Raw genomic sequence first — 25,957 nt, 5'->3', positions numbered from 1 at the left:
ATGTTACCTGTGCATCAAGCAATTTCACTCACCAAGACCATCAAGTTTCAACTCCACATTTTATTACCACAGCTACAGAAATGCTCATTCATAATTTTGCAAAATCCAACTAATGTGGCTTTACTACTTACATTCCCATATTTCATTTTCCTCTATTAATAAAGAGCTCTGGTGCCTTTTATTCTATTTATTTTTCTAGAGTTAGAAAGTGGAACTTAATAATCATAAATCTCCTTTAAAATTTCTTCCTTTTGATAATCATTTTGACTAACCATTATTTGATCATCCCCTACCTCACTTGTGTAATGATTTGGGACATTATAGAACATCTATAACAAAGTACAAACTTGTGATTCCTCATTATTACCAAATCATTTGTTAAGTGCAAAGAAAGGGATCCTACCTGGACCTCAGGTGAGAACCCCCCAGCAAATGGTAATTACTTTCAAGATTGAGGCATTGATTTGCTTGCCTTTTCCAGGTATATACTCTAAGTGACAAATCCATCGATGCAGTGACCACACGGAAGGGATCCTTTGTATATAAAAATAAAACCTTGTGAGAACAGTTTAAAATTTAACATGGTTATCTAATGATGAAAACAAATTCAAACTCATACCACTGAAATTCCAGTGATTGTTTCCTTGTGGTCACGAAAGCTGGCATGGTGTGTACCATCAATGGAAAACAGTTTCAGTTCGGTGCTGTGTACTAGAATGATGGTATTAATCCCATGGCCTTCAACAAGTATATTATTATTCCAGCCAGTTATTTTGCAGCTGAAATTTCCAACCTGTTTAGCTTTTATAAATAAAATATCAAGTGATTAATTCACATAACCATTTAAGGTGTAACTTCAAAAGGGAAAAGACTATAACACTACAGTAGCCCCGTTCCTGGATCTACTCAATTTAAGCAATGGGTACATTAGTTGTACCAGTTCCTTCAACTTTTTGAAGCTATGGATCAATGAGAAATAGGCACCTGTTAAATCTGACTGGTCATTAGAAACACCAAGATTTGCATCCAGGTACACTGGTGCACTCCACTATTTCATTAAAGTCTAATTAGCAGGATATGAGAACGATATAACCCTGTTGTGTTCTTGTGAACTTGCCTAACGTGCCAAGCACTCTGACCATCAAGAGCAGGATATTTAATGTAACTGGTAGGTGCAGTTACAAGACAATTTGAGTATATTGTTAACAAACCAATCAATCTCCAGCATCTGCAGTCCTCCCCTCTCCTAAATTATCAGCGACATACTGCTGTTGTCTTATAGTTAAATCTGAACTAACAAATACAAAAAACACAAACTGCACTGAGCTGAAATCATGCTGCTGAAGCTTCAGAATAATAAATTTCAAACTATAAATAACAGGAAATCAGAGATAAATGCAGTAATGGAACATCTATATGATGGCTTTAATCTGCATATAGATTGGGCAAATCAAATTCCTCCTGTATATATTGGATGGTTGTCTGAGGCAGTCTTAGACTGAGTATTTTACAAAGAGAAATGAATAAATTAGTGATGTAGTTGACAGACACCCCTTGGTGACCATAAGATGATGGAATTCTTCACCAAAATGGAGAATGAGGTAGTTGATTCTGAGACTGGGCCATAAATTTTAATAAAGGGGAACTATGAAAGATTAGGAAATGCTACTGCGAGGAATGACAGTGGATAAGCAATGACAAACTTTCTAAGAGTGAATATGTAAACAACAATAAAAATGTTTTGCATAAGTACAAGGGGAACAATGGCCAAACCATGGCTTAAAAACGATGTTAGACAGTATTATTAGCAAACAAAAAAGAGAAGAGTGATACAAATTGTCAAGAAAACAAATAGACTCAGGGTTGGAAAAAGTTGAGAAACCAAAGCAGAACCAAGGGATAGATTAAGAAGGGGAAAATAGAAGAGAGAGTAAGCTTGCAGTGAACATAACTAAAAGTTTCTATAGGTGTATAAAAGAAAAAAAAATGGTGTAAACTAAAGTAGGTTTAAGTCAATAGCAGGGAATTTATGATGGGAAACAAAAAAATGGCTGATAAACTAAATTCCTATTCATGAAGGGGGATTAAATAACATACCAGAAATTGAGAACACAGGATTTATTGAAAGGAAGGAAGAAACCAAATCCGTATTAGGAGAGAATGGCGTTGGATAAACAGATGGGATTGAAGGCTGGTTAATCATCAGTGTTTGATAATCTTCACCCTTGAGCATTTAGGAAGTGGGCCTAGAAATAGTGGCTGCTATATGGTGGTCAACTTTCAAAATTCTTTAGACTTGGGAACATTTTTTATAGATTGGAGGGCAGCTAATGTAACCTCAATATTTAAAAACAGGGAATGATGGACCTTTAAGTCTGACATCAGTAGTGGGGAAGATGCTGGATGACCTGAATCTGCATACAAATTGGTCAAATTCCTACAGAAGACACAAAGCTAAGTGAAATGGTAAGCTGTGAGGACGATGCAAAGGTGTTGCAGTGTGATTTGGACAGGCTGAGTGAGTTGTCAAAACACGGCAGGTGCAGGTAATATGATTAAATGTGGGGTTATCATTGATGGTAGTAACTCAAGGTTTTCTCAGGCCATCTATTTTCAAGAACTTTATAGACGAGCATTTAGAAAACGGTGGTAGAATCAAACACAATCAGCATGCATTTACAAAAGAGAAATTACACTTTACAAAACTGGCAGAATTCTTCAAGGATGTAACTAGACTCGATTGGGGGAGCCAAGTAGATGTTTATTTGGAATTTCAGAAGGCTTTCAACAAAGTCCCATGCAAGAGATTAATGCATAAATTTAAAGTGCATGGTATTGGAGGTAGTATATAGAGATAAATTGAAAATTGGTTAGTAGATAGCAAACAAAGAGTAGGAATAAATGAGTCTTTCTGAATGGCTTTGAAGTAAAAAGAAGATTGATGAGGGCAGAGCAGTGGATGTGATCTATATGGACTTCAGTAAGGCGTTTGACAAGGTTCCCCATGGGAGACTGATTAGCAAGGTTAGATCTCATGGAATACAGGGAGAACTAGCCATTTGGATACCGAACTGACTCAAAGGTAGAAGACAGAGGATGGTGGTGGAGGGTTGTTTTTCAGAGTGGAGGCCTGTGACCAGTGGAGTGCCACAAGGATCGGTGCTGGGCCCTCTACTTTTTGTCATTTACATAAATGATTTGGATGCGAGCATAAGAGGTACAGTTAGTAAGTTTGCAGATGACACCAAAATTGGAGGTGTAGTGGAGAGCGAAGAGGGTTACCTCTGATTACAACAGGATCTGGACCAGATGGGCCAGTGGGCTGAGAACTGGCAGATGGAGTTTAATTCAGATAAATGCGAGGTGCTGCATTTTGGGAAAGCAAATCTTAGCAGGACTTATACACTTAATGGTAAGGTCCAAGGGAGTTTTGCTGAACAAAGAGACCTTGGAGTGCAGGTTCATAGCTCCTTGAAAGTGGAGTCACAGGTAGATAGGATAGTGAAGAAGGCATTTGGTATGCTTTCCTTTATTGGTCAGAGTATTGAGTACAGGGGTTGGGAGGTCATGTTGCAGCTGTACAGGACATTGGTTAGGCCTCTGTTGGAATATTGCATGCAATTCTGGTCTCCTTCCTATCAGAAAGATGTTGTGAAACTTGAAAGGGTTCAGAAAAGATTTACAAGGTTGTTGCCAGGGTTGGAGGGTTTGAGCTGTAGGGAGAGGCTGAACAGGCTGGGGCTATTTTCCCTGGAGCGTCGGAGGCTAAGGGGTGACATTATAGAGGTTTACAAAATTATGAGGGGCATGGATAGGATAAATAGACAAAGTCTTTTTCCCTGGGATCGGGGAGTCCAGAACTAGAGCGCATAGGTTTAGGGTGAGAGGGGGAAGATATAAAAGAGACCTAAGGGGCAACTTTTTGATGCAGAGGGTGGTACGTGTATGGAATGAGCTGCCAGAGGATATGGCGGAGGCTGGTACAATTGCATTTGGATGGGTATATGAATAGGAAGGGTTTGGAGGGATATGGGCCGGGTGCTGGCAGGTGAGACTAGATTGGGTTGGGATATCTGGTTGGAATGGACAGGTTGGACCGAAGGGTCTGTTTCCATGCTGTACATCTCTATGACTCTATGGCAGGCAGTGACAAGCAGGATACTCTGGTGATCTATACCAGCAATCCAGCTGTTCACAAAATGTGTTAATGATTTAGATGAGGGACCTAAATGTATACTCAAAACCTTAACATGACAAAGCTTGGTGGAAGAGTAAGCATTGAGGAGGATGCAGAGATGTTGCAGTGTGATTTAGCCAGGCTGAGACAGGTGCCAAACACAGGGCAGATGCAGGATAATGTGGTTAAATGTGAGGTTATCCAAAAGGTAGCAACAAAAGGAAGGCACATTATGATTTGGCTGGCTGTAAATTAAGACGTGGGAACTTTCAATAAGACCAGGGTGTCCTAGTTCACCAGTCACTGAAAGTAAGCATGCAGGTGCTATAGGCAGTAAAGAAGGTAAGCTGTATGTCGGCCTGGTTTGACTATAGGAACAAGGATGTCTTGTTGCAATTATAGGCAATTGGCCACATCTGGAATATTGTGTGGAGTATTAATCATCTTATCTGAGGAAGGAGATTCTTGCTAGGCTGGCAGGACTGACGTATTAAGAGAGTTTGAGTCAGTTATGATTGCATTAACTGGAATTTAGAAGAATGAGGGTGGATCTCAAACCTATAAATGTTCTTCAGGACCCCAGACAGGTTAGATGCAGGAAAGATGTTCCCGATGGTGGGATCGTCCAGAATCAAGATTCATAGTTCAAGGGTGTAGGTAAATCATTTAGGACTGAGATGGAGAAATTTCTTTCACCCAGAGAGTGGCAAGCCTATGGTCACTACCACAGAAAGTCTTTGAGACTAAGACACTGTTTTCAAGGAGGATGTAGATATAGCTCTTGAGAACTATATGGAAGGAGAGCAATAGTAAGTTATTGAGCTCAATGGTCAGCCATGACCATATTGAATGGCAGAGCAGGCTCAAGGGGTTGAATCTTCTAGATTTCTAAATCCAAAAGCTTTGAATAAATTAATAAGATTTCAACAAGATATCATTTTAAACACAAAATAGAAATCATTATTACCTTGTATTTCCAGTTTCTGTTTTGTTTTCTGAAGATTGATATCGAAAGTAACAATAGTGATTTCAGAAGACATGCCATTGCTATGGGTTACAGTAACTACTCTGGATGGTTTTTTTGGTAACCAGCAAGCCATAAAACAACTACTCAGTGGTAGAGAATCTGTTGACAATCTGTCATCAACAACAGAGTTTGATAAGAGTTCTGTTCGCAATACCTGGAAGAAGTACACCTTGTTTTAGTGGCTCTGTTGCTATATGAAATTAAGTATATTTAATAAAATGTCTCGCAATCAAAATTTCAGATCCTTTTTATTAACCACCATAATCATCAACCTACTGACTTTTCCTCTCTAGAAACAACATAGGGAAAGTATCAAAAACAGAAGTTGCTGTAAAAGCTTGGCAGGTCTGGCTGCATCTGTGAAGAAGAATTCAGAGTTAATGTTTAACTGCGGAAGGATCACCAGATCAGAGATACTGACTCTGATTTTTCTTCACAGATACTGCCAGACCTGCTGAGCTTTTCCAGCACCTTCTGTTTTTGTTTGATTTACAGCATACCCAGTCCTTTTGGGTTTTTTAAAAATAGGACAAAGTATCATTTGATTCTTGTTTTAATGTTCAGGAGATTGGTAATAATATTCACTGTAGAAATTGTCCATTGTCATTTTGAATAATATTTGAACTCTTCACGACAATAGGTTCAACTTTATAGTCCAGTGATGACATTAATTGGTTTGGAAATGTGGTAAGCGTTAAATTGATGACACTGATCTCTTGATATTGATTTCTGACTTGCACTTCCTTTGAACCAGAAGCATTAAATTGTAAAACTTGTTTTTTATATCTCCATGCAGATTCTAGAGTGTGATATGCAAAGGAAATAATTAAGCTGCATTGTTGCTTGCAATCTCTCACTGTTTTGATACTGATTTAAGCAAACATTTTATTCACTGACACTAATGGAGTGCTGATTGATCAAATATTCCAGATAATCAAGAGGTATGCATAAACAATGTAAAAAACACTAAGTAATAGAAGCACAATGCAAGGGGCATACGCACCGTTATACTTTATTTACATCATAAATCACTTAATTAATAAGGCAACTTTGCCTTAAATAAAACCTAATTGCAGAGGACCTTCTCACTTGCACCCTCAACTGACTACACTGGCATTGCAGTGGATTGTGGTGTTGGAGAGAAATTAAGTTGAAATTGAACCAACTGTTGATATTTTGTGGCCAATTGATTGAACAAGTATATTTCCATTGAGCTAAGTAAATTAAACAACTATTATATCAGGACAGAAAATTACAATGGACTGTGGTATTGGAGGTATAATTTTTACACTGATCAAGACTGCTGGTTCATTAAGGTGCCAGTTGAAGCAAAGTATACTGTACTATGACACTATTCATACACAAACATATTTCAGCTTCAGTTACTGATCAGCCAATTGTTCATGCTAGGAATAAGAAGGAACATCAGTACTCAATGAACCTTATACAAAAAGGACTAAAATTAATATTTAAACTATTCACAGCCTGTCCAGTGACGAGTCTTGTAATCTTTTGAAGCCTGCAATTATTTCACAGCCAGTATAAAGCTAAACAGTGTCAAATCTGAGACGAGTGTGCAGATCTTTTACTTTGTGCCAATCTGAGTTTCACTTACACTACCACCTTAGCAGCATTGCACATTAATAGTGTTTTGCCTTAATGTGATCAGTAGTACATTAATGGTTAGAGAGTAGGGTTGATTTCAACAACACTTAGAATTGCTGCTACATTGGAGCAGTAATGACATTTGATATTACAGCATTCTACATTTGTAAAAGACATGTTAGAAAATCAAAGGGAGGAAAAGTTTACCTTAGCAGGCATTTCATTACTTTCTTCTGTACCAGCGACGATCCATTGCTGATTGGGTGATACCAGTAGAAAATCTACTTGATAATCCTTCACCACTGATAAGTGAGAGATCTGGCTAAGATTAGGAGTAGTTAGTGTGATAAGTGCACCTCTTCTAGTGCCAGCCTATAAATGAAAGACAAACTTTTAAAACATGGTATTTCAATTTTTGGTAAAGAAATCAACAGTATGGGAAACAAAATTAGAAATTCTGGACAAGTTCAGCAGGTCTGGCAGCATCAGTGGAGAGAAATCAGAATTAACATCTCTGGTTCAGTGATGCTTGGTCAGAACAGTGCTTTTGTTTGATTTACAACATCGGCAGTTCTTTCGGTTTTTCAAGAGTTTGGGGAATGGGTGAGAAAGTATATCAGAAACCCAAAATCAGCTATGATTTTATTATTGGTGGAGCAAGCTTGTTTCACTTCTGGATCTCTTACTTTCCCCATTCTTCACTATTGTGCTAAGTTATACATTCTTTGTGATGATGTTGGATGTACAATTTCCCCGCTTTATTTTAAACTGTGTCCATTCGACCTTTGATTTCACAGTCTTTCCACATCCTCCCAGCCATCAGCTGTAGTGGAGAGTTAGGAATTCAGTCACTCGAGGAGTTAAGCCATAAGAGATCAAAAGGGTACATGGACTATTGAAAACTGTACATAACTTTCATGCCCTGATTTATTATCAAACAAAAATTTCAGCAGAGCAACTATGATTACAAAAAGGAACTGCCTGGGCAAAACTGATCTGGAAATGAAAAAACAGCATTAATTAGAAACAATTAGAAAAGGAAAAAATATAATTTCAGAAACTGTGGAAGTTAAATTTAAGAGGGAAAAAAAAGAGATATTTGGAAATGTGTGCCAGTGAGTTAAAAAGGCTGAACTCTCAATGCCAGTAAGGGAATGTCTTTGCTCATTATCAGTTTAGGTAAAGTGGTACCCACATTTGTTCAAATGGGAATGATAGAAGAGTGTACCTCTACATTTTATTTTGGTCAAAAATAATTAATTCTGCATGTTTGCATCTTCTGTAAAGCACTTTATCATTCAAATATGTTATAACTTGAGTCAAGCTAACCATGAAACACACTAAAGTAGATAAATACTTTGTATTTCTTTGACTATGGGTTTCGAGAAACAATCGTTCTAAAATGCTAGACTCCCAATCTGAGTGTATTCTCCATTGGGTGCTTAAAGTCAGAAATTCTTGTCCTGACTAATGTCAATTTTCAAGGCTGTATCTATCCTACTGCATTTGGTATATCTGTCAAACATGTCATAGAATACTGACCTATAGACATGAAAAATGACTCTGACCAAATTCTGGAGGACTCTGACCAAATTCTGGAGGTGGGCTGCACGGTGGCACAGTGGTTAGCACTGCTGCCTCACAGCGCCTGAGACCCGGGTTCAATTCCCGCCTCAGGCGACTGACTGTGTGGAGTTTGCACATTCTCCCCGTGTCTGCGTGGGTTTCCTCCGGGTGCTCCGGTTTCCTCCCACAGTCCAAACATGTGCAGGGTCAGGTGAATTGGCCATGCTAAATTGCCCGTAGTGTTAGGTAAGGGGTAAATGTAGGGGTATGGGTGGGTTTCGCTTCGGCGGGTCGGTGTGGACTTGTTGGGCCGAAGGGCCTGTTTCCACACTGTAATGTAATCTGTAATCTAATATGACTCAACAGCATACTTATTTATTTAAGAGGGCAAATAAAACTATGGGCAATTAAAATTTCCAAGCAACAATGCAAATTGATTTTACCCCTAATTTAACAAATGAAAGTCTGACATCTGATCTAAACTTCTCTCACCTATAGCTGTGCCCATTTTAAAATTAGAGAACATGAATATTATTTAATACATTAACATACAGTTAGGTAAAGCTGGTTATCCACTTTGCAGGTGACCAAATGACCAACTGTACATGAAGTATCATATGCAGCCAATTCATCTCCAGTCTGCCCATTCCAAACTTTGATCTTTCCCTTTGAGTCTGCGGTGATAGCAAGGTCTTTTTGTGGAACAGTTATTAATTTCACCAATGGCTCTTCTTGCACTGGAGTTGACCACAATTGTTTACCCTTTAAAAAAACATGTATAGTAATGAGCCTTCTGAGCAAAGAATCATATACAGTTTTACATGAAATGTTATGCATACATAAATATATACACTGGAATACTGCATATATTTAAGTAATTTCTCATGTATAAATTGACCCCCAATATTTAACCAAAATATTGGAACTTTGTAATTACCACCCACTTGCTGAAACATTTGGTGCAGATCTACTCTGACAGAATTATAAAATAGCCCACACCATTAAAGCAAACTTTTGTCTCTTTGTGGTCTACTGTGGAGGCAAAAGTGGAAATAGTCTCCCACAAAGCAATTCTGCAATCACAAGACAATGGGAGATGACGTATTTCAACCCTTGCAATGTTACTCTTGTAAAAGTTGATTTACTACTTTCTGACAAAAATTGTCTTACAAGCTAGACTTATATACCAGCATATGGTAATCTTGCTAAATTAATCAAATTCAACACACTGTTCCCAGATTTTGTTCTCTGTCTCTTTTGGTAATTGCTGGAATAAAATAGATACACACTTGATCAGAGGCTTCAGTGCATGTAGGATTTACGCCATAACAACCTATTCTATTTATTGACTATTCTCGGTGAGAGGAAATTCTTCAGAAGTTTAATTCATAATTGTGATGTGTTTTACTCTCTCTGAAAGTCAACTTTATCAAATGCATTTAATATTTTAAAAATTAACAAGGTTCTTTTAACCTTTATACATGAAAATAAAGTGTTATTTTATCATAGCAAATTAACATTGAGTAACAGACATTAACCTCAACCTCCGATTGTGAAACTCAGCCAGCAGGAAGCTGATTTTACAGGACTACAGCATTCATAATAAAAGAATTATAATTTTATACACCTTTTGTTACTTGACATTTCATATTGTTCTTAGCATCAAGTGAATTTATAACTGATTGCGCTAACCTCTTGAACGCTCCATGCTCGCAGTGTACCGTCTCTAGATGCTGTGCAAACCAATGATTTACAAATCCCAGTATCGAACTGATGGTCAGGATTACTCAGGTACTGCAGACCAGTAATACTGTCTTTGAAGGTGAAAACAAACATAGGCACCCATGAACAATTTGCTGTTTTATTGTAGTTCGTTAGGAGGGATGGCTGGTTAGAAGCAACGTTCAGATTGAACTTTATTTTCCTTGCATGGAATCCTCTATTCCAAGCTTTTCTTTCAAACTATAGCTGATTTTAATCCATCCTGCCTGGCAGAATAGCGCTGGCGGAGTATTAGAATTGTGACTGGAGGAAACCCCTTTTGTTCTCCAAATTTACCTTATTCACACAGAATGTAAAGTTGTGAATTTTAAGGGAGTACACCCTGTCAGCTTAGAAGTCTGCACGTTAAATCCTCAAACTCAGTAGCACCCATGTTCCCCTCTCCCATTCTGCTCTGTGACATTCCCAACTACCAACATAATAGCTTCCAGCTTAGTGCCCTCAGCTGTCTTGCTCCTGCTTCAGGTAACCAGAAAGTGTATGTGAGAGAGTGAGTGTGACGTGGGTTAGTGGTCAGCATATCATGGCTTTAAGTGGGATGGGGGAGGGGGGGGGGGGGAGAAAAGAATGACTGGGGTCATGATGGGGGAAAGAGGGTTGTTCTATGTCAAAAGATAACTTTTATCAGTCTGCACTCTACTGATAGCTTCTGTTCAGTTAACCACACTCCATATAACTCTCACCCCACTGATCATAGTTCCACACATTTATGTAACCATTCTGCACACATACAATGAACCCTTAATTCATATACCCATCGTTTCCTCATTTTATTAGGTCTCAGGCATTTCTTTAGACCATTTTAGAAGATAAAAGTATGGTTGTTGGTGTCAGGAAATTGGCACCTTGTGAAGTGAAATGGGGAATAGGAGATTGGGAAATGAGATAGTGTAGGCCCCAGTATTCTCTGCTGCAGCACTGTCAGAAGAAGCAGCTATTAGGAGGTGAGTAAAAGATAGGCTGTTTGTTATGGATAATATTAAAGGGGACAAATGAGAAAGAGGGGAATAGAAAGTCTGGGAATTCTCACTGAAAAGAGCAGGGTTTGAGCACCATGAGATCATGGGTTGCTTAAGCATTAGTGACTATTAAAGTAAGTGTAGAATATTATTTATTAATAAATTGGATAAGTATTTGAAAGGGAGGCATTATAAACTGGTCTGAGGGGAAGTCACTGTTTGTATTCAGCATATGGAGAGAGCTTTATGGGAAAACTTGAGAAAGAGTAAGTGCTAGTATAGAGAGCAACCGTACACAAGTATAATTAAATATATTTCATTAAAAAAGCATTTAGAGTCATAGAGATGTACAGCTTTGAAACAGACCCTTCTGTCCAACCCATCCACGCCGACCAGATATCCCAACCCAATCCAGTCCAACCTGCCAGCACCCGGCCCATATCCCTCCAAACCCTTCCTATTCATATACCCATCCAAATGCCTCTTAAATGTTGCAATTGTACCAGCTTCCACCACTTCCTCTGGCAGCTCATTCCATACACGTACCACCCTCTGTGTGAAAAAGTTGCCCCTTAGGTCTCTTTTATATCTTTCCCCTCTCACCCTAAACCTATGCCCTCGAGTTCTGGACTCCCTGACCCCAGGGAAAAGACGTTGCCTATTTATCCTATCCATGCCCTTCATAATTTTGTAAACCTCTATAGGTCACCCCTCAGCCTCCAACGCTCCAGGGAAAACAGCCTCAGCCTGTTCAGCTTCTCCCTATAGCTCAAATCCAGGCAACATTCTTGTAAATCTTTTCTGAACCCTTTCAAGTTTCACAACATCTTTCTGATAGGAAGGAGACCAGAATTGCATGCAATATTCCAACAGTGGCCTAACCAATGTCCTGTACAGCCGCAACATGACCTCCCAACTCCTGTACTCAATACTCTGACCAATAAAGGAAAGCATACCAAACGCCTTCTTCACTATCCTAACTACCTGCGACTCCACTTTCAAGGAGCTATGAACCTGCATTCTAAGGTCTCTTTGTTTAGCAACACTCCCAAGGACCTTACCATTACTTGTATAAGACCTGCTAAGATTTGCTTTCTCAAAATGTAGCACCTCGCGTTTATCTGAATTAAACTCCATCTGCCACTTCTCAGTCCATTGGCCCATCTGGTCAAGATCCTGTTGTAGTCTGAGGTAACCCGCTTTGCTGTCCACTACACCTCCAATTTTGGTGTCTCTTATGCTCGCATCCAAATCATTTATATAAATGACAAAAAGTAAAAGACCCAGCTCCGATCCTTGTGGCATTCCACTGGTCACAGGCCTCCAGTCTGAAAAATGACCCGCCAACACCACCCTCTGTCTTCTACCTTTGAGCCAGTTCTGTATCCAAATGGCTAATTCTCCCTGTATTCTGTGAGATCGAACGTTGCTAATCAGTCTCCCATGGGGAACGTTGTTGAACATCTTACTGAAGTCCAGATAGATCACATCTACCACTCTGCCCTCATCAATCCTCTTTGTTACTTCTTCAAAAAACTCAATCAAGTTTGTGAGACATGATTTCCCACACACAAAGCCATGTTGACTATCCCTAATCAGTCCTTGCCTTTCCAAATACATGCACATCCTGTCCCTCACGATTCCTTCCAATAACTTGCCCACCACCGACGTCAGGCTCACCGTTCTATAGTTCCCTGGCTTGTCCTTACCACCCTTCTTAAACAGTGGCGCCACATTAGCCAAACTCCAGTCTTCTGGCACCTCACCTGTGACTATCGATGATAAAAATATCTCAGCAGGAGGCCCAGCAATCAGTTGTCTAACTTCCCACAGAGTTCTAGGGTACACCTGATCAGGTCCTGGGGATGTATCCACCTTTACCCGTTTCAAGACATCCAGCACTTCCTCCTCTGTAATATGGACATTTTGCAAGATGTCACCATCTATTTCCCTACAGTCAATATCTTCCATGTCCTTTTCCACAGTAAGTACTAATGCAAAATACTTGTTTAGTATCTCCCCCATTTTCTGCGGCTCCACACAAAGGCCACCTTGCTGATTTTTGAGGGGCCCTATTCTCTCCTTTTGTCCTTAATGTATTTGTAAAAACTCTTTGGATTCTCCTTAATTCAATTTGCCAAAGCTATCTCATGTCCCCTTTTTGCCCTCCTGATTTCCCTCTTAAGTATACTCCTACTTCCTTTATACTCTAAGGATTCACTCGATCTATCCTGTCTATACCTTACATATGCTTCCTCCTTTTTCTTAACCAAACCCTCAATTTCTTTAGTCATCCTGCATTCCCTATGCCTACCAGCCTTTCCTTTCACCCTAACAGGAATATTCTTTCTCTGGATTCTCGTTATCTTATTTCTGAAGGCTACCCATTTTCCAGCCGTCCCTTTACCTGCGAACATCTGCCCCCAATCAGCTTTCGAAAGTTCTTGCCTAACACCGTCAAAATTGGCCTTTCTCCAATTTAGAACTTCAACTTTTAGATCTGGTCTACCCTTTTCCATCACTATTTTAAATCTAATAGAATTATGGTCGCTGACCCCAAAATGCTCCCCCACTGACACCTCAGTCACCTGCCCTGCCATATTTCCCAAGAGTAGGTCAGGTTTTGCACCTTCTCTAGTAGGTACATCCACATACTGAATCAGAAAATTGTCTTGTACACACTTAACAAATTCCTCTCCATCTAAACCCTTAACACTATGGCAGTCCCAGTCTATGTTTGGAAAGTTAAAATCCCCTACCATAACCACCCTAATATTCTTACAGATAGCTAAGATCTCCGTACAAGTTTGTTTCTCAATTTCCCTTTGACTACTAGGGGGTCTATTATACAATCCCAATAAGGTTATCATCACTTTCTTATTTCTCAGTTCCACCAAAATAACTTCCCTGGATGTATTTCCGGGAATATCCTCCCTCAGCACAGCTGTAATGCTATCCCTTATCAAAAATGCCACTCCCCCTCCTCTCTTGCCTCTCTTTCTATCCTTCCTGTAGCATTTGTATCCTGGAACATTAAGCTGCCAGTCCTGCCCATCACTGAGCCAGATTTCTGTAATTACTATGATATCCCAGTCCCATGTTCCTTACCATGCCCTAAGTTCATCTGCCTTCCCTGTTAGGCCCCTTGCATTGAAATAAATGCTGTTTAATTGATTAGTCCTACCTTGTCCTTACCTGCCCTGACTGTTTGACTCGCTTCTGTTCTCAACTGTACCAGTCTCAGATTGATCTCTTTCCTCACTATCTGCCTGGGTCTCACCCCCCTACCTTACTAATGGGTGGCACGGTGGCACAGTGGTTAGCACTGCTGCTTCACAGCGCCAGGGACCCAGGTTCGATTCCAGCGTCTGTGTGGACTTTGCACATTCTCCCTGTGTCTGCATGGGTTTTCTCCGGGTGCTCCGGTTTCTTCCCATAATACAAAAATGTGCAGGTTAGGCCATGCTAAATTGCCCGTAGTGTTAGGTGAAGGGGTAAATGTAGGGAAATGGGTCTGGGTGGGTTGCGCTTCGGCGGGTCGGTTTGGACTTGTTGGGCCGAAAGGCCTGTTTCCACGTTGTAAGTAATCTAATCTTAAAAAAAATCCTCCTGAGCAGCTCTAGCAAATTTCCCTGCCAGTATATTAGTCCCCTTCCAATTTAGGTGCAATCCATCCTTCTTGTACAGGTCACTTTTAACCCAAGAGAGATTCCAATGATCCAAATATGTGAATCCTTCTCCCATACACCAGCTCCTCAGCCATGCATTCATCTGCTCTATCCTCCTATTCCTGCCCTCACTAGCTTGTAGCACTAGGAGTAATCCAGATATTACTACTCTTGAGGATCTCCTTTTTAAATTTCTGCCTAACTTTCTGTAATCTCCCTTCAGAGTCTCAACCTTTTCCCTTCCAATGTCGTTGATTCCAATGTGGACAATGACCTCTTGCTGGCCCCACTCCCCCGTGAGAACATTCTGCACTCTCTGAGACGTCCTTGATCCTGGCACCAGGGAAACAACACACCATTCTGCTTTCTCCGTGCTGGCCACAGAAACATCTGTCTGTACCTCGGATGAGAGAATCCCCTAACACAATTGATCTCTTGGAAACCGACGTACCCCTCATTGCATTAGAGCCAGTCTCAATACCAGAAACTTGGCTGTTCATGCTACGTTCCCCTGAGAATCCATCACCTCCTACATTTTCCAAAACAGCATACCTGTTTGAAATGAGTATATCCACAAAAGACTCCTGTACTAGCTGCCTACCTCTCTTACCTTTCCTGGAGTTAACCCATCTATGTGACTGTATCTGAGACTTTCCCCCCTTCCTATAACTGCCATCCATCACGTACTGTTGCTGTTGCAAATTCCTCATTGCTTCTAACTGTTTCTCCACTGTCTCTATAATCCGCAGTAACCCTTAAACTCTCTTTAAACTCCCACATCTGACAAGAAGTACATATCACTCTACTAAAGGCCATTTTTTTTGCTCCTTCACAATCTATAGACCCAGAAAATAACACTGTCTTATTCCTCTACAAACAACGCCCCAGGTTAAATTAATAGTTATGGCTTATATTTTAAGTTTAATCAGGAGACATATCTCCAAAAACATATAATCAAGAAAGAACCCCTCTACTCACTACAGATTCTCTGTCGGCTACACTTAAAAACAACGATTAACTTATCTGATTCTGTGCTGTGAACTTCGCCCAACAGTCCCTCCAAGATAAGTTGTGAATTTCACTGTTTGTTAATTTTCACAGATGCACTCCGATGTCCAGCGATACATGAATTCAAACAGCAAAGGCAATAACTGTGCAGGCTCTCTCTCTCTCTCTCTCGCAATGACCTCACCATGTGCTTCCTTTGTCTGTTCTTCGCCCTTTTAAAACTGATGTTGTTTTGACTTTTTTTTCCAAAGTTCCAAAACAATGCAACAGCATATGAAACAGTAATTGCTGCTCCTGGAATTCGAGGAAATCACCTCCAACACCTAAAATACCTCAAAAAAGGAGCAGTTGTTACAGCCAGAAATTTTTCCCGTCCTCCATCTTGGATTACCCAGAATTTATTCATTTTCATGAAGCAGGAGCTAATTATTCATCTCTTCTGCTCACCAAGTACAGCTGGCCTGTGGCCTGTGTTGCATGTACCTCACCAAAAACCTGCACAACTGCCTGATGGGAGGCTCTGGGACCTGTCTCCCATATTTAATGCATGTTAGGTATGATGAGAGGGAATTTTGTCAAAAAGCTGCACTCTAACTTGCTGCATTAAAGGGGAAATGAGGTGGATGAGCCTACATGTTGGGATATGCTTATGTAATATTATGTGATTTGATACAGCCATTTAACTCTTTGCTTCCTCATCTAAGTCATCATGCAACAATCTTGTATGTACAGGCATGTTGACAAAAATATGACTGCACACAGTTACCTTGTGTGAAAACAGCCCTAATCGTGCATTTTCAACTTGTCTTTGTTTTGAGATGCTTATTTTCAGAGAGGACAGTTGGAATCACGTTTCGATCATTCTATTTGTTCCCTCCGCTGGCTATATGTCTGACTGCAAATGGTATTATTTCTAAAAAAGGAATGAAATTGATCCGAAGTGAACATAAGAACTATCCTTACTGCAACAAAATCAAACAGAGTATTCAACTTACCACTGTGACCCCTGAAAGTTATGCAGTTATAGTCAGCAGTGCTATGCCCTGATGCCATGTGCTGCTCTGTTTTGGAACGATGTAAATAATACTTTTTCCAGGAGTTTATTTCATTATCCACATTGGAGATATTGCAGAAAATCCAGCGCTCCAAGCATAATCTTCTGTAAATCCAAACAGCACATATATGTGTCAAACATTTGGTACAGCTGAATCATCCAAAGTCAGAAATGTACAGCATGGATCAGACCCTGTGTTCCAACTTGTCCACGCCGACCAGACATCCCAAATAAATCTAGTCCCATTTGCCAGCATTTGACCCATATCCCTGTAAACCCTTCCTAATTGATTGCCTTTTAAAATGTTGTAATTCTACCAGCCTCAACCACTTCCTCCGGCAACTCATTCCATATATGTACCGCCTTCTGTGTGAAAAAGTTGCTCCTTAGATCCCTTTTCACTTGTTTCACTTCCCACTTGGTCACTACCTTTGTCTCTCTCTTCCTCCTTCTTAAAGTGCCATTGTTTTGATTGCCTGCTCCTCCACCTCAAAGTTCCAAAATAATGCAACAGCTTATAAAACAGTGATTACTGCACCTAGAATTCAAGGAAATCAGCTCCAACACTGAAAATACCTTAAAAAAAAAGGAGCAGCTCTTTACAGCCACGGTTTTATTCCCCATTCTACACCTTGGATCATCTAGAATCTGTCCCTCTCAGGATATTTTAAAATTTCAAAAAGTAAAGCTATAGGATGACATAGTACTTTAAGTGCTGCCCCATAAAGGATGATAGTTTATTCCCTGGTAATATCTAAACATGATTTACATTCACTTGGCAATATACAGGGAATGGGAGACTGTAATGGCATGCTTTACCTATAAGGGGGGCCTGGGATAGGTCGCCATGATTTGGAGATGCCGGTGTTGGACTGGGGTGTACAAAGTTAAAAATCACACAACACCAGGTTATAGTCCAACAGGTTTAATTGGAAGCACTAGCTTTCAGAGTGCTGCTCCTTCATCAGGTGGTTGTGGAGTACACAATTGTAAGACACAGAATTTATAGCAAAAGTTTACAGTGCGATATAACTGAAATTATACATTGAAAAATACCTTGATTGTTTGTTAAGTCTCTCATCTGTTAGAATGACCATGTTAGTTTCACTTCGTTCATGTGGAAATCACAACTTTTTTTAAAAGTTACATTCTCAGGTTGACTTTATCTGGGCTGACACCAATTGTTAATGTGCTGAAGGTGTTAGCAGCACACAGGGAGCTGTCTGTGCCATAGTGTTTAGACTGATTCTAATCTAAAAAAATGAACTAACAGAATCTTACATGGATTTGTGCAGTTTTTGAGCAAAGTGCAATGTAACCTGAGAATGTAACTTTTGAAAACTGTTTTGTGATTTACATATGAAAGAAGTGAAACTAACATGGTCATTCTAACAGATGAGAGATTTAACAAACAATCAAGGTATTTTTCAATGTATAATTTCAGTTATATCGTACTGTAAACTTTTGCTATAAATTCTGTGTCTTACAATTGTGTACCCCACAACTACCTGATGAAGGAGCAGCGCTCTGAAAGCCAGTGCTTCCAATTAAACCTGTTGGACTATAACCTGGTGTTGTGTGATTTTTAACTGGGATAGTAGGTTCCTTAGGTCCAACAACTATGACTCAGGGGACCCACTGAGCTTGGCTCTGGTCTGGCAGTCATGATAAGGGACAGCACCAGGGCCCAGTGATTTCTGTTCCTCCCCTCGCTCAAAAGGTGTCAACTTTGACCCAAGGATAGAACATATGTTTCTGAACCATCACCAAGTTCCTAAGTACTGTAGTAGCTACATAAACACTAGCTACTTGAGCAAGTTAGAGGCTGAATATTTCATTATTCCACAATGACTTTCCACTTGTCAGCGGACCATAGGGATATTCTCCACTGGCCTGGGTGGGTACAACAGCAACAATACGGTGGTAAAAAAGCAGTCTACATGATTAGCACTTCATCTACAAGTCAAAACATCCAACACTGACAAACAATGGCTTCAGTGTATACTACCTATAGAATACACAGCAGCAATTCATTAAGGCTTCTTCTGCAAAACTTTGCAAACTTGCAATCAATACCGCCCTAGTGGAAAAGGACAATCTGTACTGGAACACCATGACAGCAAGTTGCACACTGTCTGGATTTGGATGCATATAATTGCTTTACCATTATGGGTCAAAATGTATAGACTTTCCTACCTGAAAGCATTGTAGGTACACCTTAGCTACAGTTGTTTCAGAGGAAAGTGCACCACCATTTTCTCAAGGGCAACAAGGCCAAGTATGTTCATGCTGCAAAAATGAACTTCAAGAGGATGAGACAATTTAAAGGTATGAATGCATTGTTGTCCCAAACCTCTGATGTGTACTTCACCTACATCACTCAAATACATTGATTCACTCCATTCCACACAAGTAAAAATTTATAATATTTATATCTTAATGTAAAAAAAGCTCCACACCACACTTAAATCTAAACAAAATAGTAATGAGCGGAACTGCACTGAACAGAATTTTTCAAGGTTTGCTCTGCTAACTTCTAGGTTAGCTACCTTCCTATTAATGAAGGCAAAAGCTATTAGGGTTCCTGCTTCTGATTGTTATCCAGCAACCACAACTGGAAGTGGGTAGGGATCTCAAATATGATAACCTCTATGATGTTCCCAGGGAGACAAGAGAGCAGCAGAGCAGAAAGCAATTGGTCTAAAAAAAGGGAGAAATGAAAATCAAGTGCATCAATTATTGATTAAACTTGCTTTTAAATCAGAGCCTTTGACCTACATAAATGTGCTGAAAAGTGCCAGTATGAAAAGGAAAGAAAAGATAGCAAACCAAAGTAAGAGGTTATGTCATATTCTAAAGAGACTTGAGCCAAAGTGTGAGGTACAAACAAAAGTCATTGCTGGATATTGTCAAATTATGGTTTAAAAAATTAAGAATGGAGGTAAATCAGCACAGTGTCACTAAACCAGACAACATAGGGAAGAAAAGCACATATTTCTGGAATATTTTTATGGACTAGGCCAGACCATAACTTTGCAATTTGTTTCAGTAAGTGTACAGTGAAAATTACCCGGAGTATGTTAGTGAGGGTGACTATCAGGGTTTCAAACAAGACAAAAATTTGTTCACAAAATTACATAAGAAAAGACAAAGAACAGAATAAAGAACCCCTACAGAATTCGGTCTATCCAAACTAGACTTAATTATGCTGTTCTGAATACACACAACAGTCTCACTAAGCAAATCCCCTTAAAACACAGTAAAAAAAAATGGAACAGATGCTTACAGGTTGAAGTCAGAAGGGCAGAAAGAGGGGCAGCCTGTTCACACAGCCGACTGATGAACTCCCAACTAGTTCTGGACTGAACTCCTCAGCTAGACAGCTGACCACTCCCCTTCCTTTATACGGGCCATTTCTAAAACATGACCACTTTGGCCTGAAGTCTCATCTGTTTACATATATACAAAAAACCTCTCAAAATCCTTTTCATCTTTGTACCAAACAAGTCTAATCAGAGCCCGGCCCGTTTACAAACCCTCTGAAAAGAAAATCAAGGTGACAGTAATCTTGAGAAAAGGAATAGCTTTGTGACACCTCCCCCCTTTAAAAAAAAGAACCATCAATACCAAAAGATGGCTTCACTTTTAAAACCCTTCAAAAACAAACTGGTTAGTAGTCTAAAACTCACACATACACTATTCACATGCAAACACGCAAAACCACATGTGAATTCAGGCCCATCACCAAACGCCTCCATATCTCATTTGAGTCTTGATAATACATCATCAATCACATTTTAGCAACCTGCCACATGCACAGTTGTCAAACTGAATACCTGCAACAACAAGCTCCATCTAAACAGTCTGGCATTTTTGTCCTTAAATTTTTTCACAGATGTCAATGGGTTATGATCAGTACACGATTGTCTCAGATGCATTGTTGGTAATACAGACACTGAAATGTTGTAATGCCAGTACCAAGCTTAAAGTCTCTTTCTCCACCATTGAATATTTCTGTTGATGAACGTTCAACTTTCTGGAAAAATACCCAATGAATCTTTGTATTCCCTCGTCATCCTCCTGCAGGAGCACTGCATCAACATCCACATCACTGGCATTGATAGCCACCTTGAATGGCTTACTGTAATCTGGTGTGGCTAATACTGGAAATCTAGTCCACATATCCATTATTGTTAATAAATACTTATTCCTACTTTTTGTTTGAGGTAGGGGACCTATGCAATTAATCAAGACTCTTGTGAAAGGTTCCTCACATGCTGGAATAGGTATTAGAGGTGCAGGTTTTATTACAACCTGTGGTTTTCCGATTAGCTGACATGTATGACATGTCTGGCAAAATTCAACTACATCCTTGTGTAGTCCAGGCCAGTAAAAATGTCTTTGTATTTTAGCCTATGTTTTCCTCACTCCTAAACAACCTCCAAGTGGTAGTTTAAGCGCCACTTGCAGCACCTCCTTCTATACCCTACTGGCAAAACAATTTGATGAATCTCTGTACATTTCTCATCTGCTTGGATGTGTGATGGTCTCCATTTCCTCATTAAGACATTATTTGTTAAGTAATAACACAGAGGGATGCATTCACTCTCCTCTGTATATGCCTTTTGATATAACTGTTTTAAGTTCTCATCTTTCTGGTGTAATTCAATCAGCTTAGCAGAGCTAAACATACTTGCATGTTTACCGGTTTGCTCCTGCTCTGTTCCACTTACCTGATCAAAAAAAGTTTCTGATAAAGCTATGTCAGCTTCCTTATCTGTGCCTTTTAATCTCTCCTGTTTCAACTTGTGCCTCTGTGATCTTGTGATCACACAATCTGGGAAAATTCCTGGATAAGTTTCCTTCATTTCTTCAGTTGCCTGCGTCTCCACTGGCTTTTCAACTAGTGTAGGCAGCATCCTACCAGTGAATCAGCTAGATCATTTGCAAGGACAAATTGAATTCCTGGAGCTGAGAGTTTGTCCAGTACTCCTACCACAAATTCTCCACTCTTCTCTGGACTCTCTAGCTTCACTTTACATAATTGAGCACTTTGTCTCACCATGAATTCCTGTTACCAGTACCTTTCTGGCAGTAGTCCCTCAGGACCGCATATCTCCTCATCCTTCAGCATTACAGACTGAGAGGATCCTTTGTCCCTTCATATTGTAACCTCTTTACCTGCTACTCCTGGCCTATGTGAGTAAACTTTACCCTTGCATGTATATTTTTTAAGCAGATCTGGCACTTCCTTCTTAATTAACCTCTGATCATCTTTACACTCTGAGGCAGTTGTCTAACATCCCTTGTGCTTTTTGTTACTCGTCCAACAAAACTCCCAGGCTTTTCCAGTTTTCCTACATCTGGTTTTCTCCTAGCCCACCACTGATTTCATGTGGCCCACTTTATTACAATGAAAACACCGGAGCTTTTTAACTTCTTTGTCCCCCTCAAGGGTTTCTTTTTAACCCTGTGGTAAGTTATCATTATGATCTTCACTGAGATGTACCTTTCCCTTTCAACGTGAGGGTTTCTCTTTGTCCGAATTTCTATCCCTCATGGACTGAAATTGGTTCTGGAAGCCAAACCATGTTTTATGGACCAGCTCATAATCATCAGCCACTTCAGCTGCTAACCTTGCAATTTTAACTCTCTGCTCTTGCACATGAGTTCGTACTGCTTCCTCGCTAAGGTTACCTTCAGCCTTATCTCCAGCCTTCTAAGCTGACTTTCCTTTTTAAGTGTCAGTTTCTGAAGTTCAATAGCTCTTTTTCTTCCTCTTTTGCTGAAGCCCTTTGTTCTTTTTCTTTCTCTGCTGTTTTTAACCGCAACTCAAACTGTTTTATTTCTGCTGCCCTTTCCTTATCTCTCGCCTCTAACTCAAGCTGCTTCATTTGCAATTTAATTTTTTGTCATCTCTATAGATTCTGATGGTTTCTTCAGGAAGTTTAAATGCTGAGCTATTGCTGTGATTATCTCTCCTTTCCTCACAGAAGCAGGCAGGTCCAATTCCAACTTCTCCGCTGATTTCTGCAGCTTGGTCTTATTTGCCTTTTGCAAAACTTTCAAAGTCACCACATCCACTTCCAGGAAACTTGTGGTGACTGGAAGAGCTATTACTATCCCAAGCTTTGTCTACCCAACCAAACCAACACCGAAATAAAGACACTAGCGCCTACCACTCGCTGTTGAAAATCCTTCAAAGAGCCCTCAATCTGTTATGGACTAGGCCAGATCATTTAAGCAGGCAGCCCAGACCATAACTTTACAATTTGTTTCAGTAAGTGTACAGTGAAAATTACCCGAGTAAATTAGCGTGGTTGACTGTCAGGTTTTAAAACAGACAAAAATATATTCACAAAATTACATGAGGAAAGACAAAGAACAGAATAAAGAAGCCCTACAGAACTCAGCCTATCCAAATTAGGCTTAATTATGCTTTTCCAAAAATACACAACAGCCCCAATAAGCAAACCCCCTTAAAAAAAAGTAAAATATGGAACAGATGCTTACAGGTTGAAGTTAGAAGGGCAGAAAGAGAGAGAGCCTGTTCACACAGCCTACTGCTGAACTCCCAACTCGTTCTGGACTGAACTACTCAGCTAGAGATTTGACTTTCCCCTTCCATTATACAGGTCACTGCCAAAACATGACCACTTTGGCCTGAAGTCTCATCGGTTTACATAGAAACAAAATGCTTTTCATCTCTGTACCAAATTAGTCTAATCGGAGCCCGGCCCGTTTATGACCCCTCTAAAAAAAAATCAAAGACACAGTATCCTTGAGAAAAGGAACAGCTTTTTGAAAAAAGGGACCAGCTTTGTGACAATATTCAACAGGTCTGATAGCACCTGTAGAGAAAGCAGGCACAAATGCTACCAGATCTATTCAGCATTTGCTTTATCTTCTATGTTAATTCAAAATTTCCAGCATCTTCAGTATTTTGTTTTTGTTATAGTGGGGAGGAAGGGTGAAGTGGTCAGTCAATGACTGACTGCTGAGTGATCAGAGAAGGATAATGCTCAGATAATGAGCACAGTCAATTTAACTTATGCATTCATCAATGGGAGATATAAAAACCTGATTGGAAATACATGCACGATTTAATAGGCAGCAGCCCAATTTATTAACCTGAGAGAGAAGAGCTTAGAAATGGAAAAAACAGTTTGTCAGGACAGAGAGGTCAAGCATAGTATTTGATAAGGGGGATGATAACTCATGATAGGTAGGTTGATGGCCAAGTAGTATTTATTCCTACACTATTAATTCCAAGACCTCGATAATGTTCTGGGGGCCCAGGTTTGAATCCTGCCATAGCAGATGGTGGAATTTGAATTCAAGTAATAAAAACCTGGAATTACATGGCCAATGATAACCATAATTGTTGCTGACTGTTGAGAAAAAAAAGCATTTGATTCACTGATGTCCTTTAAGGAAGAAAACTGCAATCTTTACCTGGTCTGGCCTACATGTGACTCCAGACCTACAGCAATGTGATTGACTTAACTGTCCTCTGGGCAATAAATGCTGACCTAGCCAGAGATGCCCACATCCTGTGAAGTGAATAAAATAAGCTTTTGAAAGTGTATGAAGTAGTGCATGACAAGGAAGAATCATTTACAATATTAGCTGACATTGGCAGCATGATAGGGTGCTGGATGACAAGGGGTTTAGTGAGGATGTCATTGATGGAAGAAGAAGTCAACTTGTGCTCAGAGATGGAATGGACTGGCAAAAAGACTACGGCCTTATCTAACCTCTCGGGTCGATGTACAATATCCTATCGCACCATTTCAAAGAACAGTCCTCCTGACCAATAATTGTTCATCAACCATCAACACTTGAAGGGGCAGCACTCCGAAAGCTAGTGATTTCAAATAAACCTGTTGGACTATAATATTACATTGTGGTTTGTTTCACCATATTTCCCGCACTACCATGACTTCACCTTATTCACTATTGCTTTGGAATTTCCTGGGATCATGAAAGGTTTTACATAAATGCAATTTTTTTTATTGGGCACAATACAGCATGCATGTGTTAGCAATGGACTCATCTCACCTCCACAGCCAGGGTGTTTCGGCAGCATCATTCCAAGCCTGTAAATCACAAGATATCAATGTTTATTCTCAGTCAGGTTTGAACTTGAAGGAGAAAATCTGTTAGTTTATGGAGTCTTGACAACTTGGAAAGTTTACGGCTTCCAGACCAAAATGTAGATATTTTAAGCCAGTGTGATTAGATTAGATTCCCTACAGTGTGGAAACAGGCCCTTCAGCTCAACAAGTCCACACCAAACTTTCCAACCACTCAGACCCATTCCCCTACTCCCTACGAATGCATCTATCACTATGGGCAATTTAGCATGGCCATTCACCTGACCTTTGGACTGTGGGAGGAAACCCATGCAGACACAGGGAGAATGTGCAAACTCCACACAGACGGTCACCTGAGGCTGAAATCGAACCCGGGTCCCTGGCGCTGCGAGGCAGCAGTGGTAATCACTGAGCCACCGTGCCATAATAATAGCTCAATCCAATGTCGATTTTATTTTGGTGACTGAGAATCCTTCGATCACAGTGGTTTACAGTTTGATTGGCTGCTTATGAAACCGAGGAGAAAGTGAGGGCTGCAGATGCTGGCGATCAGAGCTGAAAATGTGTTGCTGGAAAAGCGCAGCAGGTCAGGCAGCATCCAAGGAAAAGGAGAATCGACGTTTCAGGCATAAGCCCTTCTTCAGGAATGAGGAAAGTGTGTCCAGCAGGCTAAGATAAAAGGTAGGGAGGAGGGACTTGGGGGAGGGGCATTGGAAATGCGATAGGTGGAGGGAGGTCAAGGTGTGGGTGATAGGCCGGAGTGGGATGGGGCGGAGAGGTCAGGAAGATGATTGCAGGTTAGGAAGGTGGTGCTGAGTTCGAGGGATTTGACTGAGACAAGGTGGGGGGAGGGGAAATGACGAAACTGGAGAAATCTGAGTTCATCCCTTGTGGTTGGAGGGTTCTCAGGCAGAAGATGAGGCGCTCTTCCTCCAACCGTCATGTTGCCATGGTCTGGCGATGGAGGAGTCCAAGGACCTGCATGTCCTTGGTGGAGTGGGAGGGGGAGTTAAAG

The 25,957-nt window shown here is 40.3% G+C and overlaps 1 protein-coding gene across 5 annotated transcripts in view; it reads right to left on the bottom strand.

Annotated features, from left to right (window-relative positions):
- fbxw12 (F-box and WD repeat domain containing 12) overlaps nucleotides 1-25,957 on the bottom strand; it is a 45,011-nt gene that overhangs the window by 7,882 nt on the left and 11,172 nt on the right. For 4 of the 5 annotated variants that reach the window (XM_087994268.1, XM_087994269.1, XM_043708003.2 and 1 more), the window contains 8 exons: nucleotides 24,908-24,945; nucleotides 16,788-16,951; nucleotides 10,068-10,189; nucleotides 8,928-9,137; nucleotides 7,017-7,181; nucleotides 5,145-5,358; nucleotides 620-801; nucleotides 404-534 (listed from right to left, as the gene is read on the bottom strand). In XM_087994268.1, coding sequence (XP_087850394.1) covers nucleotides 404-534; nucleotides 620-801; nucleotides 5,145-5,358; nucleotides 7,017-7,181; nucleotides 8,928-9,137; nucleotides 10,068-10,189; nucleotides 16,788-16,845 — 1,082 coding nt within the window. In that variant the 5' untranslated portion in view covers nucleotides 16,846-16,951; nucleotides 24,908-24,945. Of the gene's footprint in view, nucleotides 1-403; nucleotides 535-619; nucleotides 802-5,144; nucleotides 5,359-7,016; nucleotides 7,182-8,927; nucleotides 9,138-10,067; nucleotides 10,190-16,787; nucleotides 16,952-19,042; nucleotides 19,149-24,907; nucleotides 24,946-25,957 lie in introns of all 5 variants that reach the window. The other variant, XM_043708005.2, reaches the window with a different exon arrangement.

Source organism: Chiloscyllium plagiosum, unplaced genomic scaffold, assembly GCF_037043375.1.
Source record: "Chiloscyllium plagiosum isolate Xiang-an unplaced genomic scaffold, Cpla_swu_hap1 HiC_scaffold_14, whole genome shotgun sequence".
Classification (NCBI taxonomy): Eukaryota; Metazoa; Chordata; class Chondrichthyes; order Orectolobiformes; family Hemiscylliidae; genus Chiloscyllium; species Chiloscyllium plagiosum.
This window is presented reverse-complemented; position numbering and strand designations above follow the sequence as displayed.